General features: G+C 41.4%; 1 protein-coding gene across 1 annotated transcript in view; it reads right to left on the minus strand.

Moving 5' to 3' along the window:
* Positions 1 to 19,346, minus strand: part of LOC106563268 (astrotactin-2) — a 533,795-nt gene that overhangs the window by 219,429 nt on the left and 295,020 nt on the right. Inside the window, exons 12-13 of the mRNA XM_014128700.2 lie at positions 9,282 to 9,448; positions 8,507 to 8,695 (exon numbers count right to left, since the gene is read on the minus strand). Of these exons, the coding sequence (XP_013984175.2) occupies positions 8,507 to 8,695; positions 9,282 to 9,448 (356 nt within the window). The remainder of the gene's footprint in view (positions 1 to 8,506; positions 8,696 to 9,281; positions 9,449 to 19,346) is intronic.

The following is a 19,346-nucleotide window of genomic DNA, read 5'->3' on the forward strand; positions in this document are numbered from 1 at the left end:
CACAGTACTTTAGACCTCCCATGTTAATGTTGCTGGACATTTTGAAGTTAGAAAAACGTATGACCGTATTTTGCATTACATTTTCTGGTCAAGGTTGAAACGTGACATTTTTGCTTACATTAAATCATGTCACACATGCTAGTTGACTGGTAAGCCAAATCAGTCAATTAAACCTGCTCCTCTGTATCCTATTCCTGCCGTTGATCAGCCTTTTGACCATTTGGTCATTGACTGTGTTGGTCCTTTGCCCGCTCTAAGTCGGTCAGTAGCTATTTGCTTACAGTGATGTGCCAAGCAACCAGGTATCCTGCTTATCCACTATGCATAACTACTAAGTCTGTTGTGAAGGCTTTAATCGCAGTTCATCTCTGTATTTGGCATTCCTAAGGTCATTCAGAGTGACCAAGGCTCTCATTTTACCTCTCACATGTTTGCACAAGTGCTACAGCAGCTGTGTCTAGCATAACCAGTCCTCTCGGGGTGCGTTAGTGTTTTATCAAACCCTGAAGTCTCACCTGCATGCATACTGTACAGAGCTAGATCATGATTGGGAAGGTTTGCAAGTCAAGTACATTTTGGATAACGATATTGCTGAACATTCTTGTTCCAGTTGGGCTTCACCTTGTCTGTTAGTCAAGAAGCCTGATGCATCTTTTAGGCCATGCACAGACTGTCGTAAAGTTAACATTACAAAGCCTGATTACTTTCCTCTTCCTTGTATGGAAGATTGTTGATCAAGTGGGTTCTGCAAAAAATGTGAGCGAGGTCAATCTTCTAAAAGGTCTCCTAGAGCAAGGGAAATGTGTGCTTTCATCACAACTTCCTATAAAGTTATGCCTTTTGGTTTTCGTAATGCACCTGCAACATTTCAGCACCTCATGAACTGTCTGTGGTTTGGATGGATGTGTGGTGTACTTGGATGACATGGTCATTTATAGTGACACCTTGTCTCAGCATGTCCAATGTATACAAGCACTGTTTGATAGGTTGGCTTGGACGCATTTGACAGTTAATCTGGCCAAATGTGAGTTTGATAAAGCAACGGTCACTTAGCTTGACTGACCACTTTTCCCATATGGTTCGCCCAGTGCATGTCAAAGTTGAAGCTGTTGAGCAGTGTCTGCCACCGACGACTAAGGAGCTTATGTACTTTCTTGGCATGGTTGGTTATCGATGCTGCTGTAAGAACGTCTCCTCAGTGGTAGCACCCCTGACCGACTTGCTTAAGGCTCAGATGAAGTATATTTGGTCGGACAGATGTCAAGCAGCATTTGAGAATGTAAAGACGTGTTCTGCTCAGTGCTTGTTGCCCCTCGTTTGAATGACCCATTCATACTCCATGTAGATGGTAGTAATGTAGGCGTTGGTGTGGTTCTGTTGCAGGCAGATGAGTTACTTCTCTAAGTTTAATTCATACCAGCTCAATTATTCTGTGGTAGAGAAGGAAGCGCTTGCGCTTATTTGGGCTCCAACATTTTGATGTGTATGTTGGTTCAGGTGGTACCTCTCGTGGTGTACACAGATACTAATCCCCTGACGTTTCTGCGGTCCTTGCAGAACCCAAATCAGAGGCTTATGAGGTGGGCGCTGTTTTTGCAGCTGTACAATTTGGAAATTCGCCCAATTAAGGGCAAATAAAATGTCCTTGCCGATGCCTTGTCCCGGGCCTCCATGCCGTAGTTTTGTTATTGTTTTGGCATAACTTGCTTGTGATCTCCTGTCTCCCGCTTGCTTCCCCAGTTCTTTCTCTTAAAGTGCACCTTAGAAACTGAGGTTGCTGAGGTGGGAGAGGGAGGGGTGGCCTGGATGGCAGAGGTGGGTCAGGTGATACAGGTGGGCGTTTGTTTTGTTTGGTAATAACTGATGCAATAAGGCTTTTTTGTGGGGGGGGGGTTGTTTCTGTTTGTGGTGGAATCCCTTTGTTGGGAACTATGAGCCAGGTCGTAACATTGAACATCTCATTCCAAAATCATAGGCATTAAAATGGAGTTGGTCCCCCTCTTTGCTATAACAGCATCCACTCTTCTGGGAAGGATTTCCACTGTAGGTTGGAACATTGCTGCAGGGTCTTGTTTCCATTCAGCCACAAGGGCAACAGTGAGGTCGAGCACTGATGTTGGGGGATTAGGCCTGGCTCTCATTCGGGCGTTCCAATTCGTCCCGAAGGTGTTCGATGGGGCTGAGATCAGGGCTCTGTGCAGGCCAGTCAAGTACTTCCACACGATCTCGACAGACAAACCATTTCTTTATGTACTTTGCTTTCTTCATGGGGGCATTGTCATTCTGAAACAAGAAAGGACCTTTGCGGCAACCAACTGTTGCCACAAAGTTGGAAGCACAAAATCATCTAGAATGCCATTGTATGCTGTAGCGTTAAGATTTCCCTTCACTGGAACTGAGGGGCCTAGCCCGAACCATGAAAACCAGCCCTAAACCATTATTTCCTCCTCCACCAAACTTTACAGTTGGCACTATGCATTGGGACAGGGAGCGTTCTCCTGGCATCCGCCTAACCAAGATTTGTCCGTCGGACTGCCAGATGGTGAAGCGCGATTCATCATGCCAGAGAACGCGTTTCCACTGCTCTAGAGTCCAATGGTGGTGAGCTTTACACCACTCTAGCAGACGCTTGGCATTGCACTTGGTGATCCTAGGCTGCTCAGCTATGGAAACACATTTCATGAAGCAGCATATGTTAGGAAGAACCCTACAGCCTTGGGCTTCTGTTGGGACTTTGCCCTGACGGAGAAAATTACCTGGTCTGGAAAACAACCCTTAGTCTCCTATCTCTTAGTCACATCCCCTAGCTGCCTAGCAGTGTTTTTCCTAGCCCCTTTAGCGTTTTCATATCTGAAGGAAGTGGATAGGTGTCAACAAACAGGTGGAAGGAAGCTCCCCTAAGTCCATTGGTAAGCTACAGGAGGCGGTAGTCTGCGGTTCAGGGCACCAGGCACATTGTTCAAATCATGCTCCATATATTAGGGCATATCAGCTCCTGCTATCTAGCTCAAACTCATCTCTATGTCCAGTGACTATGATTAAATCTGACAGCTAACTGTTTTATGTGCTCAGATCAGCGTTTATTTGCAGGTCAGGGAATTGTTTTAGGAGTAAATTTATAATCAAACAATTTTGAGTCATAACATTCCTGTTACATTCTGTATACACTGATTGCCGGGGCATATGCTTAAAAAAAAAATGTATTACAGCATATCTGCAGGAAGCAGATTTACAAATCCAAACCCAATTGCAAATGCATGCACTCAGAAGTGTGGTAAAGTGAAAGCAATTCACAATGTATGGCAAACGCCCTGATATATCAGAGGCAATATTTAATATAACACGCTACCTGTGATCACTAGATAATTAGATTAACTTCTATCTCCCACATTTCCCTCTGCACTATTGATGCAAGGGAGTGAGGAGGAAGCTAAGGGGGATGGGTGGGGTGGCAGTGGGGTCAATCTATATAGAAAATATTTTATAGGGGGAATTTGAAGGACATGAGTGCATTACCATCATTCTGAGAGAAATGTCTGTTATACGAGTGAATACTTTAAGCCACAGAAAGAAAATGAGAATGTTAAGGTGGTTTGTATTTGTTTTTAGAAACAAAAGCTGGAACGACCTCAAAGATTAAAGCCACTTTGAAGAAATGACAGATTTGAGATAATACATTTAGTTTCCTTGGTGTCTGTCTTTAAATCCATAAATACACAACAATAATACCCTAAAGGCAACATGTCAATTGAAAATGTTACTTTTCTCAACTTGCCATCTGATATCAACTATCCTTCATCTGTAGTTCAAACTGTCACAAAATTACATCGACACTTGACATAATATAGCCTTTGAATAAAACATCACGCCTTTAATTTATTTAATTGGATAGCTGGTGGCCTTTTATTAATGATTACATTGTCTAGACAAACAGCGAAGTAACACTGCACTCTAAGTGAATATCACCCTTAGGGCAGTACAACATGTTTCCTTCCAAATGAAGACACACTGGTTGGTGCTGCTGTTGTACTCTGCTGTTATACTCTGCCACACCAAACGGATAATGCTTTTGTATTCAAATGGCACATACAGAGCAAAGCATGACCGACACCAATCCTCACCGGCGGCCATCTTAAAGGAGAACTTGCCCCCTGTCATCGCCCTGTGGCTCGCTGGTACACCCATTCTAACTGGATGAAAATGAATCTACCAAAGTCAATTCTGGTTCTACCTCCACGTAAGAGCAGCTCCCACTCAGCCCAGTCAAAGCTCTTCTCGGTCCTGCCACCAATGGTGGAACAAACTTCCCCCTAAAGTCAGGACTGCGGAGTCCCTGCCCATCTTCCCGAAAACGTCTGAAACCCTACCTCTTTGAAGATTATCTAAAAAAAACTCACGGCTCCCCGCTACAGATGCACAAAGATCAGGCCCCAAAACATGCTAACCTCTTACCATTACCAATAACAGGCAAAGTTAGCATTAATGTAGAAGTGTACAGAAACATTCCATTCTTATTTACAATAAAAATGACTCCAAAAGGAGACAATGCATGATTTACCATTAATTTCTATTGGGCACAGCATTATCCAAAACAAACTGCAAATGCATCCAACAAGTTTGTATAGTCACAAACTTGATGTGGTCATTGACTGCTAGGAATATGGGACTAAATACTAAACGTTTTACTAAATATAATACACTAAGTGAATTTGTCCAAATACTTATGACACCTTCAAATGGAGGGACTAGATACATAAAGTACTTTCATTTCTAAACGGTAAAACAGGTAAGTATGAAAATATCCTCCAATAAAAAGGTGACATTCTGTACTGTCACCTCCATATAAAACATTTGATCTCAAATCCAAAATTCTGGAGTCTAGACCCACATTAAAAGTTTTAGCTTCACTGTAAATTCCTCAGAATTAAAAATGGATGCATAGAGAAAAGCTGTGCCATTGAGTCTTTTGTCTGAAAAAAAATCCATCACTGAGGAGGATACAAGCATGGCACAAAATGAGATATTATGAATAAGTTATTGCTGAATTGCCCTCCTTTTATCCAACTTTCTTACTCTTTCAGGTTCCTAGCCACCCACATGATCAAGGTATCCTTGTTTTAGGAAACATAATGAAGCACATACTTGAAAATAACAACAAAAATTACGACCAAACACTTATTTATCCGGGGGTTAATTAGGATCAGTTCTCTGAACTTGTCAAAAACACGCATAACGTTACTGCTACATGCAACAAATAGGCTCTGGACAAAATGATGGACTTAAATGTTATGATACCTCAGCTTGGCTGTAATATTGTGACACTTATAATAACTGAGTATATCATACAATAGCAGCCATCCTACTTTATCCTTTTGAGTTAGTCTGTTATGACCATATTTAGTTATCCTGATCAGAGTCATTCAGAACAGCAACAAAAAAATCTAACAAGAAACTATTCGAGACTTTCCTTTGTTTGGACTAACACAGTCATTCACACAATCTTTATAGAGTGGGAGAAAGCTGTTAAGACTGTGGCCATAATTGGCAGAGATGGGAGCGCCCATATAATCCCTCGAACAAATCAGTCAGATCGATAAGAGTCAGGAGGGGCAGACGGCGTTGATCTGACGGGGGAAGCTAGTCGTATGGAGTGCTTAGACTAGCAGCTATTATCATCACTGTTATAACTGGACATGGCTATGATTGAAATGCACTTTCTTGCCATGTTATGTGTCAGGGAATGGGTAGAGCAGTGAACAAGTTAATGAGAGGTAAGAGTTAGTGTGTGTGTATGAGTTAGAGGTCGACCGACTAATCGGAATGGCCGATTTCACGTTTTCATAATCGGTATTTTTGGACACAGATTAGCTTTTTTTTTTGTAATTTTTTTTGTATTTTTCATTTTTTTTTTACACCTTTAACTAGGCAAGTCAGTTAAGAACACATTCTTATTTTCAATGACGGCCTAGGAATGGTGGGTTAACTGCCTTGTTCAGAACGACAGATTTTTACCTTGTCAGCTCGGGGATTCAATCTTGCAACCTTACGGTTAACTAGTCCAACGCTCTAACCACCTGCTTTACATTGCACTCCACGAGGAGCCTGCCTGTTACGCGAATGCAGTAAGAAGCCAAGGTAAGTTGCTAGCTAGCATTAAACTTATCTTATAAAAAACAATCAATCATAATCACTAGTTAACTACACATGGTTGATATTACTAGTTTATCAAGCCTGTCCTGCGTTGCATATAATCGATGCGGTGCGCATTTGCGAAAAAGGACTGTCATTGCTCCAACGTGTACCTAACCATAAACATCAATGTCTTTCTTAAAATCAATACACAAGTATATATTTTTAAACCTGCATATTTAGTTAATATTGCCTGCTAACATTTAATTTCTTTTAACTAGGGAAAATGTGTCACCTCTTGCAACAGAGTCAGGGTATATGCAGCAGTTTGGGCCGCCTGGCTCGTTGCGAACTGTGTGAAGACTATTTCTTCCTAACAAAGACAGCCAACTTCGCCAAACGGGGGATGATTTAACAAAAGCGCATTTGCGAAAAAAAGCACAATCGTTGCACGACTGTACCTAACCATAAACATCAATGCCTTTCTTAAAATCAAAACACAGAAGTATATATTTTTAAACCTGCATATTTAGCTAAAAGAAATCCAGGTTAGCAGGCAATATTAACCAGGTGAAATTGTGTCACTTCTCTTACGTTCATTGCACGCAGAGTCAGGGCATATGCAACAGTTTGGGCCGCCTGGCTCGTTGCGAACTAATTTGCCAGAATTTTACGTAATTATGACATAACATTGAAGGTTGTGCAATGTAACAGGAATATTTAGACTTAGGGATGCCACCCGTTAGATAAAATACGTAACGGTTATGTATTTCACTGAAAGAATAAACGTTTTGTTTTCGAGATGATAGTTTCCGGATTCAACCATATTAATGACCTAAGGCTCGTATTTCTGTGTGTTTATTATATTATAATTAAATCTATGATTTGACTGAGCGGTGGTAGGCACCAGCAGGCTCGTAAGCATTCATTCAAACAGCATTTTGCCAGCAGCTCTTCACAATGCTTCAAGCATTGCGCTGTTTATGACTTCAAGCCTATCAACTCCCAAGATTAGGCTGGTGTAACCGATGTGAAATGGCTAGCTAGTTAGCGGGTGCGCGCTAATAGCGTTTCAAACGTCACTCGCTCTGAGACTTGGAGTAGTTGTTCCCCTTGCTCTGCATGGGTAACGCTGCTTCGAGGGTGGCTGTTGTCGATGTGTTCCTGGTTCAAGCCCAGGTAGGAGCGAGGAGAGGGACGGAAGCTATACTGTTACACTGGCAATACTAAAGTGCCTATAAGAACATCTAATAGTCAAAGGTATATGAAATACAAATCGTATAGAGAGAGAGTCCTATAATAACTACAACCTAAAACTTCTTACCTGGGAATATTGAAGACTCATGTTAAAAGGAACCACCAGCTTTCATATGTTCTCATGTTCTGAGCAAGGAACTTAAACGTTAGCTTTCTTACATGGCACATATTGCAGTTTGGCGTTCTTCTCCAACACTTTGTTTTTGCATTATTTAAACCAAATTGAACATGTTTATTTGAGGCTAAATTGATTTTATTGATGTATTAAGTTAAAATAAGTGTTCATTCAGTATTATTGTAATTGTCATTATTATAAATAAAAAAAAATCGTCTGATTTAATCAGTATCGGCTTTTTTGGTCCTCCAATAATCGGTATCGGCGTTGAAAAATAATAATAATCGGTCGACCTCTAGTATGAGTTCCTGCCTCATTGTCTTTGATTATGGCAGCGTCCCCCTGCAGCCTAACATTTGTCTTTGTTATCAGCCAGACACTGGGGCTTTGAGAGGGCTGACAGTGTTGTCTGTCACAGCACTGCGGGATTCCTCCCCAGCCAGCTGCACTGTGCTATGTGAGAGCTGCTGATACACATAAGATGTTCCACTGTGTAGATATCTCACTCACCAGCACTGATAAAAGGAAACACTGCTTTTTCATGATGTTGACACGTCCTCTGAGATTTCTCTCTGGAATAGTCCAGAGAATTCAAACCGCCAAGTTCTCATTAAGATTATTTTTGTGAGCAGGGACTGATGAGAACAAATTTCCCAGAATCCAACTTGGATGCATTGGTTTTGGAAATGTGTATTCTGACTTAAACCATACAAAAGAATAAAAAAACTAACAAAAAGGGTCCGTAGAGTTACTTTACCACACAAACCAGTCTGTTTCTGTTTGAGCGTTGTCTTTGTCATGCAACCCAAGCTAAAAACCAAGTGGTAGAAATACAGGTAAAAATAGTCCCAACACATTCACCAAGTGGCAGCACAGGTGGCATAAACCTCTTGGGAAAGCTTCTGCTACCTAACTACTGTACATCCCAATAGCCACAGCCACATGCCACAAAGTACTGCACAGCAGTGATATGAAGGACATATATTCCTCTGGGGGAGAACTTACCGGAAGGTCATCTGGAAGACCTGTCCCAGGTTTACTTGCTGGCTCTTGTTGTTGTAGCCATGCAGCATCTCCCCAAACAGGGTGTCATTGAAGCGGACATCCTGTCTCTGGCACTTTGGCCCCTCACAGTTCTCTTTCTGGAGAACACATGAGCGTCCGTCTGACCCCAGCTTGTACTCCTGCACACACCTGAGTGGGGAGGGGAATTCATGTGTCAATGGACATGCATAAAATCATAGTGTATACATTCAGGCACTGTACACACGGTAATACATGCACACACACACACCAGCATACACACACACAGTAGAGAAAGTGTACCCAACTCATAGAAATAATAGATTGCAGGAGTATGTATGGTTTAGCGGTCTAATATTTCAAATGAAAGCCCTTGTGTAAGCAGAGCAAACATTTAAATCCGGACTTGTCTGCATTAAAGACAAACTGTCGTTGGAGTTGCACATTCAGCATTTTCTACTTCAGAAATGGCTGAGATGCACAAACCTAATGCTAATGAAACACACAGAGACACACAGGCAGTCTCATGAATTAGCCTATAGTAGAATACCATATCCGCGTTCTACACTGTACTCTGCCAACGCGGAGGTGAAAATGAGGCTCAATCCCACAGCTGAGATCTGTGAATGAGGATCAATCTTACAGTAGAGTTGTGTAACAGTTGTTTCTAACAGTTGTTTTGGCCATCTGTTTAGGTAAAAGGCTCTAGCTTTGTTTTACCCTTTAACTGTTCAATTCTGATCACTGACTGACTCACCCACAGAACATGAGGACGTTGCTGGAGGTGGGGTCGTCTGGTAGGGGCACCAGCTGTTGGAGACACAGCTGCTCACAGCCACCGTTGAAGCCATCCGTGCAGTCCGTGCCCTTTGAGTAGTCATAGCAACCCATGCCGTCCTTCATTGGCCGCAGCCCGTCGGGACACTGGAGGGGCAAGAGATCGACACAGTAGTGGGAGAGAAACAGACAGACAGAGAGAGAGAATAAGTAGGGGTCAACATATGTATGCAGATCAGGACCCAGGAGACAGACAGAGCATGGTCTGCTCCAATTAACAACAACAGAGAACTTCATCTCCCAGAGTTCCCCTCTAGAGTCAGTGGGGATCTGATGAAGCAGGGATGCAAACTGGTGAGGGTCCAAAAAGGTGACACTTTTCCCGCCCCACTGAAACATGCAAAAAAAATCCTGCTAGGGGAAAATGCTGGTTTTAACTCATTAAAACAACAAAAGAACATCTACATGATCAGTCTGTGTGTAAAATAAAAAGTCGTTAATGTGAACCTAACTCACAGCTAAAAAATGTAAAGAAAGCAATCCAATGTTATTTGTTGCCTTGACTTTACTGCAAATGGCACTCAAGTCCTGAGAAACAAACAATACACTAATATTGCAGTTAGCCACGACAGCCTTTATAATAGAACGCTTGTGACCACACAAATATTACACTTGGAAAAACATCTTAAGTAGAAATAGAATGAAACAAACAGACATTGGAATGTTGCTCTATTATAGTGGCCACTATAGACATCGATCAAGTGCACAAGGCTACATGTGTGTAAAAATAACGTTCACCGAGTAAACAAATAAATAATCCCCCTAGCTCACACACACACACGTGTTACTGTCAAATTCACGACAACAAAAACTATCGTTGGGCCACACTGCACATTATTACATTGTACAATTTCTGCCTGTGGACATCTGTTCTACAATGTGCAAGCAAAAGTGAGAAAGCGGGAAAGTGTGTGGTGTTCCTTTCACCTCTATAGTGGCATCCAGCTAAAGCCAGGCCCAGCTCCAGCTACACTTGATCCCTGAATCCACTTGTTTAACAAGCAACGCCTCATGTTCACCTAATTCTCTCATTCTGAAAATTAACCACATAACGTTACTGTAGCGGGAAAACATTAGTTAACAGATAGTGGGTAGTTTGTTAGCTAGTTAACATTTCACACAGATTGCCAGGGTCCAGTAAGCAACTAACGCGTTATAACGTGAGGAACGGCAAGGAGTCGTATACGCAGTGAATACTATAGCGAATTGGTTAGGTTTCTAACGTTAATGTTAGCTCATCTGATGTTGTAACGTTAGCGAGCTAGCTAGCTAACGTTAGCTGTCTGACTTTATTAGCAAGCTAATTTTCACACTATAAACTCAATTATTTGATCAGATGAGTTTGCTAATGTTGCTCAACATTTCTCTGGCTAGCTAACGGACAATAAGATACATCTGGCAAGATACTTAACAATGCTAAAACTTGTTCCACCACACTTTCTCCCTCACCTCAAACTTCCCAAATGCCAGTTGTTTTTTGGTTACAGCTCATGAAGTAAGCTTCATCACCTTCTCACCCCGGTCTCCATGGTCAGGCTTCTCACCTAACCTTACCTTTGCGTTGTCGTTCAGGGGACGCGCTGCTGTAACTGACACGCTGCCTTTCCGGAGAACTAGTAACTGGTTCTTTCTTCAGTCGCGTGCTGCTCTGCATTCTGTTGTTATGTGAACGATTGGCTGAGCCTTGGATACAGCCAGTATTGCGCCAAACGGGCATCACTCGAACGCTTACAGCCAGTAGTGATCCAACCCTCCCACCACCACAACTTTTCTCATCGCATCTACACGAATCACGCAGGTCACCTATTTTGGATTCAAAACGGCGAATTTCGCCGAAAGCCGACTAGTTTGCATCCCTGATGAAGTGTTTGGCAAATCAGGGAAAGCAGTCAGAGCAGAGCTCCCCAAATGAGTCTCAACCACATGCGTAAACTTCACCAGAGACTCAACTCACTCGGAAAAGGCATATTGTTTACAGCGCAAGTACGCAGTATAAGCGCATACAGCTCCTCCAAATACTTTTCAAATGAGCAAACGGTTGTATTTAGACATCATTTTAAAAAAATGGCCTGACAAAAAGTGACTTATTTATAATGACTTGAGGCCTATGGTGTGTGTTTACTCTAGATTAGTAGACTGATCTGAAAGCGCTGCTGGAGCAGAGTACAGTTTAGGGAGTTAGTGTTGTGATAACCTGACAGTGTTGCTATCGCACAGTGGTAGTAGCAGACAGTCCCTGATGTTTTAGTGATAAGATGACTGCACAATCCAACTGCTCAAAAGCTTTCAGAAGTAAATTAATCCTAAATGTTGTAGTCATTTCAGACACGTTTTAATTAACTGTCAATTGCACCTCTTTATAGTGTAGGCCTACACTATAATCACGATGTGGCCATTACATAAGAAAAACCAATACAACAATAGGTTTTGCCTGCTATTTTATGTGAAGTTGCCAGGACCACCATCCTTTCATGTAATCCAAAACCAATCTGATCCAACACCTACTACACACAATCACACTGAACGTGTGTATTACCACATGCAAACCCCCCAAATCTCTCTTATCTGATAAATCTACACAACCCGGTGACATCTCTGCTCTGTGATCGTAGTGGCTGCTGTTGTCGTTGTTAGGACATATCTGGGGTTTATCTTATTTGGATGACGGGCAGCCATAACAGGAGAGTGATGTTGATGTCAGACATAATACCAGCTGACAGACATTTCGATCCTGATGGATGGCCAGATGTCCCAAAGGCCAGAGTGGCGTGTCACCCCAGGGGATTGTGGGATAGCATACAGAGTGTGACATTGCCCTTTCACCGACATCTCAAGGCTGCTAACCGTGCGATGGTCTAAACATGTGACGAAGTACCATAGATGCATAGGTTGACCAGCTCTGGTTAAAATGGGCATTTTACATTTGATTTTAGTATAGAGTAGTGTATATATGGGGTTCAATATAGAGCATTGATATGTCATGTCACTCAATTTCAGAGAGTGAGACATTTCTGAACCACTACTTTTACCAGGAAGTGGACTTGATCTTTCTGGTGAACCCTTTTCAGTTGTAAGCATTGTGGTTATTACTCATACATACCGGCCATGATAAATACATACCGGCCATGATACATTGTGTGTAGCGATAGACTTGTAATGTAGATAAAGTAGCCCTGTAGCTGTGGTGTGTTCCTGTGTTAACGAGACTATACCGTAGAATGACATCACACACAAACAATCCACTGCAGCTAAACCAATCAATACTGCACTGCTCCCATGGGTGTCTGTCATCCACAGTATCAATCTGGATCTTTACCGTTAGAACTTGTCATAATGGCATCTGTACAATAATAGATTCCACAAAAGATCATACAGGCTTCTTGATGTTATCATTGGCCACATGGGTCTGATCAGAATTTATAATGACCAGGGGAGAATAAATGAAGTACTCAGACGGAGTAGAAAGATATTGAGGGGGAGCGGGAGGGAAGGAGAGATGGGGAATAGGGAGAGCTCCCTCACTTACACTGGAGAGCCTTGGAAGTGCTGTTTTACGAGACTGTTAGGCTGCGATATTGATCAGCGTTGGAGATGGTGTCGGTGAGGCAGATTAAGAAAACAAATAAAACATGGTGAAACAATTACCCAGCACTCCTAAAGGGCAACAGTAAACGCCCAATGGCCGGTCCATAAATGACAGCACAGTGTTATATTCGTATCTATCAATAGCCTAATATGGGGACTTAGAGAACACAAACACATACCTCAGAGGCTAAATTCACCACCTCATGTGACTGGAAGCTATTAGTTATTAGTTTGTTAGTTTGTTCTAATCACCTTTCACACCCCAAGTTTTAATCAGTTTCCGTGCAATTTACTGAGATCCTTTTCCTTAATGACTGGGGCCTCGGCTGACATACACATTCAAATGTAAAATTTTTGTAATTAATCTTAGCGCCTGGCATATCTATTCAGTGGATGAGGTAATAGTCAAGGAGGCGATTGCAGTCGTTGACCCCCATGTGTCATCATACACCAGAGACCGCCATATGAGCTGAATGGAAAAACAAGGAATCAGCAATGATGGGGGAGAAAGAGGAAATACAGAAGAGAACTAGTGGGTTGATAAGTAATTAATGTGTAGTAGGATTTTTAAGTAACATATACACCAGGTAGAATACACTTTGAGAACGATACAAGGTAAATCATATCGTCTGGTGATAGATACACATTTGGACATCTATCTGACAGCTTGATTCGATTTGGAGCTGACAGAGACGTATGCCCAATTCTTTGTTATTTCTCCTATGAATTGGAAATTAGAGTGATGGAACAGCTTTATTCCACGAGTGCCAAAACACTGAGGACTGACGATCCCCTCAGAGAAATATGAAGTCTCTTCCAGCTGTTACGTTGTTCATTTTAATTCTTCCAATGCTTAATCTTCAAAGTGAAATGACACCGCTGTGTTTAATATTAATAATACATGAATATATTTTCAATGACCCCAAAGTCGCTTTATTGAAGAAACTAAACAAAAAACAGAGATTAAAACAAGTCAATGCCAGAACAGCAGGAAGAAACCAAAACATGAAACAAAGAGAAGGGGGATGGGCTTAAAGAAGGGAAAAGAGTGTGATCTGTCACTGTACATTATGAGTGAGTGAGCAGATGTGTGTGTGTGTGTGTGTGTGTGTGTGTGTGTGTGGGGGGGGGGCTTGGTGGTAGGCCAAGGTGAAGAGGTGAGGCTTTAGGAGGGACTGAAAGATGGAGGAAGGGAGTTCCAGAGCCTTGGAACAACCTGTAAGGTTTCTTAATTAAAAACTGCTGAGCCTTTTTCTGAAATTAAATATTCATTGGATTTGTCCATGACTTCTCTTCAAATTTTAAAGAACAAATGGTCAAGTACCAATGCCTCACACACACTAACAGACTCACAGAACAGAGAGCAAAAGGACAAGAAGAGAGAAAGTGTGGCTAGAGCTCAATTCAATAAGACACGTTGTTATTCTCCCTCCAATCTAAACTAGTCCCAAAATTATAACTTGTTCTCCATCTTCTTTTCAATAGTGAGCCAACAAAGAACAGGAAAGAGCAGGTGCTCATAATGTTTTGTACAGTCAGTGTACTGTACAGAGCAATGTGTTTGTAACATAAAATCACAATAAAATCACAGTATCCAATTGCAATACATATATTTGTGAGAATTGCAATACATATCGTATCAGCACCACAGTATGTGATAATATCATTTCGTGAAGTCCCTGGCAATTCCCAGCCCTAATATCTAACTCAGCAAAGCTCTGCCAGTCAGGAATAGTCTCTGGATTTAATACTTTCCCCACCGGTTTAATGTGCAGTCGGGCTGTGACTGAGCCAAATTGAATTGCTCCTCTTTTTTAACCCTGACACGATCTTATCAGTGAAGACATAAAACACAGCCCAACAGTGGATGGCAGATCTGCCTTGACTCCTAGATTATACTGTGATTATGACATCAAACAAAAGCACTGATTCAATTGTCCCTCTTACTGCATGTGGCGCCTGAATAATCAATGCTTTTACATAGACAGAGGTGGTATTGCTGTTATTTCAAGGAACAGGGAGGGTGTATTATCTGTGCGGACTTCTTTTTCAAAAGCCTGATATTTACGATAATAGAAAGTGACAATGCAGTACCTTATTGTATTCAAAATAGTTGAAAATATTTTGTTTTTGAATGACTCCACTACTAACCCAAGCAAAAAATAATAGGCCTTTTGATATGGTCAATGGAGTTATGGCCACTATACATCACAATGATCAACTTTCAGACAATACACTTCAACTTGAAAAACTTTAATAAAAGTCGGCCTAAAGGCTTATCTCTGCCCTTTGAGCCCAGCGAACACCAATATGTGTGTCTTCCAGACAGGAGAGAACATGGCCTAAGTTAATATTAAGGACATCACCCAGAATCAAAGTATGTTTGCCATGGAGCATGACTTTGTTTGGAATTCAATCAATGTCTGGAGGTTACCAAAAACTGTGGGTCAAAATATGACTTACGTTTAGTTTCAAACACAAGTGCATTTTCTTAAAGCAGGAGCAATGCTATTTTCAGACAGTGGGGGTTTGATTTAACTCCAGCCTCAGTGACATTGCAGAAAGGACTAATGTAAACGCTTCACGCAGACTGTCTCCCCTAAAAAGCATACCCCCGGTATGATAAATGACACGGCCGATCCCCCCGTTTAACCACCATAACCACAGTGAAATTATGAAAAGGCATTTGAAGGAAATTCTAACCATTGAAATGTATGGTAGTGAGTTGAACTGTTCAGTGGGACAGGAAAAGTGGTGATGTGCATATTTACAGAACGCTGGACCACAGGGACAAGCGGTGATAGGGGGATGAGGAAAAATACACAGCTCATGGTGAGGGGGAGTTGCAATGTTTTCCCCCAGACGTCTCTTCAATATAATACTAAGTAGGGCAACAGAGCACAGATTTGCTACTTGCTCAGAACTAATTATTTAATTTTTGACTTCCAAAGTGTGCTCCACATTATAATGGTGTGTGATATAATGGGAAAACTGCTTAGCAATACATAAAGAGCAAACCAAGACTTGTGTATCATTTCCGAAAATAATTAGAATTTGACAGCCAAATAAAAGTCTAAGATGGAGTCTGAAATCAATGACGCATCAGTGCCATACTGCATCCCAAACAATATTCCAGAAGACGTCCCAAAAGGAAAAGTGAAATGATGAGGGATATGCCGATAAAATGATGCCATCTGCTCTTTCCTTGACTACACCCATTAAGAAGATGGATACTTTATCTGTAGCTACAATGAATGGAGTAGAACTATCTCAGGAGAATAATTCAGCTGGAACAGGTGAACTTCTACCAACACAACCACAGAGTTGACAGAGCCACATGAACTTCTCCTGGCTTCCCCAGCGAGACTATTGAGCACATCAAGAGTGTGTAGGTGGAGGAGTGTGTGTGCACTTCAGCACAGATCAATGTGTGCTTCCTTGGAGCGAACTTCACAGATTTAAAGGTTAGCTTGGCCTTTTGACTGTGTCAGGGCTGGCACTCTACTGACTCCCACCCCCAGGCAGGCACTCACACCTGTCTGTCAGAAGGGGAAAAGTCTGCCTTAACTCAATCTTAAACTGTGACAGAACAGCACATAAGTTACGTGCCTCTGTGATTGTATTATGTTCTATTGTGTGTTTGTGTAACATGCACTAAAGGGAATATTATATTTGTGTGTCTCAGATTATCTGTACATTGAGTGGGGGGAGGACATTGATGCTGCATACATATTTGTAAAGTGGTTTTGTTTTGGCCTAATGTAGAGAGACCTAGTTGACTCCTCTTACATGCAGATGCTTCCAGTAAATTTCCTATATAAATGAGAACCCGCATTTCCCTCGTTTACAGGGAACAATAAAGGGAAAGAAAAACATGAACGATGACTTCAAAACCTCTGCATGGACCTCTGCATGGATTTATTTCCATAATGCATTAAATGGGTCTCCTGAGTTCCAGACAGGGTAAAGAAATGAGTCACTTAATGGAATTTAAGCACCAGTGTGGCGGGCAACACCATTGTGTGTCTAGCTCCATTCTGACATGGGGTGTTGCAAAGCAGAATTAAAAGAATCAAAGAGAAAATAATACCGCCACAACTCTGACCCTCTGAGACATGCGGTGCAGGGGGAGGTTTTTATCCGTCGCAAATGTGCATTAATCACGTAGGCACAGGCAGGGAGCTTTCTCCAACAGTGTTTATTCAGAATACCAATTAATAGAGCATTTCCATTTCCTGGAAGTACAAACAAGTGGTGGGGTAACTAACACCCTCCTAGCTGGAGACTCACGGCCTGAAGTCCAGACTCAGGATGAGAGGAAATTGAACAAGACGGCCATGTTACTGTTTCTATATTTTTTTTCTTTCTTTCTTCCTTCTCTTTTTAGTTTTTACTTCAGAGGTTGAACACAGCTCTCCGGGCCTTTGATAAAGTTGTGTCTGTATTTCAATGAGCTGTGATGGGCAGCATTAGTCACATCAATACTGGTGTCTATCATCTTTGCAAATCAACCCTTTGCTATGGAGTTTGTTAGAAGTCAGTTTGAATGCTGACAGTGGAGGGGAGAGAGAGGCAGCAGTCCGTGGAAACTTTTAATAAGATTGTCCGCTGGTCCACACATATACCCTGGGGCTCCATGTGGGCTAGTCTGGGACAACACCATCATATTAGTCCTGCTTCATTTATACTTCATTCACAGCTGGACTCAGTCTTCACTGACATAGCCCAAAATAAAATATTAATTTTGCTGGTATCTGAATTTTAAACAAAATCGCTGTATGCAATCAGAGCTTCACAACCAGGCTACTGAGACTGTGTACTTTATGGAAGAAGCTACCTGACATGGTTGTGTCCTACTGGGATATGGAGCATGATGAATTTATTCAATAAATATGTGCAAGTACTTACAAGGAAATCAAATGGCCGAGAGTGATTGGTAGCTTTTCTTTGCTACAGTAAAACATATAGTCATTGCTGGATTTTATAACTATTCATTTTTTAACCCACTATTGATTGCTGGCTCCTTGTCTTTGTGGCAACACAAAGCAGAAATCAAATAGCAGCCCACTTCCTAGAAAGTGGGAGGATAATTAGCTTCCAGCGTGAGCAGCAGTTGAAACGACCAGCGTACCCTTTGAACCTTGTTATTTATTCTCATCAATAAGACTGCCACCTTTACAGCACCTTAAAGGGCATGCTTAGAATATATTTACAATTTTAGCTGAAACGGTTAGATATCCTTTAAAGGGACCAATCAGCTTTGTTGGGGCAACCTTTTATTCAGTTGGTAATAAACAAGGAATTATTTTCTTTCTAATCTAAGAAAGACATGAACATCAAATCCTTTTATATTCAACATTAATCTCTATCAAACTCATTGGTGTGCAAATGAAGACAGAAACATTGAGTAAGACCAAGATGTCTCTGTTATAGAGCAGTTTAATCTAAATCGATATAGCAGGATGAGGTGAAATACAGAAGGCAATGCTCAAGGTTTTGTGTGAATCGGTAGGGTTACGACTCACTTTGGAAGAATAAGCTGCAGTTCTCAAAATACATTACACTCCTACACACGACAGATTAAAAGTCTGAAACAGCTTGACAACAACATGCTACCTTTTCATGTATAGCAACCAAGTTGACTCTACCTGATGCACATGTCTACAAGTCACTTGTTAAATCCACTTAAATCAGTATAGATGAGGAGGAGACCGGTTAAAGAAGGAATTTTAAGCCTTGGGACAATTGAAACATCGATTGTGGATGTGTGCCATTCAGAGGGTGAATGGGCAAGACAAAATATGTAAGTGCCTTTGAACAGTGCCATTCAGCAACATTCCGAATGAGATCTGAATTTTCTAAGTAAATGAATTAGAATTTCACATAGGAACCAGATTGATCCTCATCAAGCCAAAGCTACATCTCAGTTTATTGCACCTCAATATTGTGTTGCTTTTCTCTTTTACTTCATAATCAAATTCCCAAGACCATCGGGAATCATCTATTTCAGATTACTGTATGAATACTTGATAATTATTATTTTAGTGGAGGGAAATATTGTACACCAGATAAGCTTTTATTCTGATATATTTTTATTCCTTGAAAGTCAGGCATATTGATTTTAATTGGCAAGGTGACAGTTTAGATTCCCTCATGTCTGAAGAATATAGGCTACACTAATACACTATTAAAAAAAAGTCACTTCTGACAGTAAATTGAAACCATGACAAAACATTGGGTTTTGTCATCACACAAAAAGTGTGATGCAATTAAACATGCTAGTTATTGGTCATTCTATTTCCTCTCTCTGCAGTGACAGGTTGAGACCAGTGTGTTACTGTCCTGTACCCCACCGCATGGGCCTTGGTTGGGTAGTCACTAGTGTCAAAACTGAACCAGT

This window comes from Salmo salar, chromosome ssa11 (assembly GCF_905237065.1).
Source record: "Salmo salar chromosome ssa11, Ssal_v3.1, whole genome shotgun sequence".
NCBI lineage: Eukaryota > Metazoa > Chordata > Actinopteri > Salmoniformes > Salmonidae > Salmo > Salmo salar.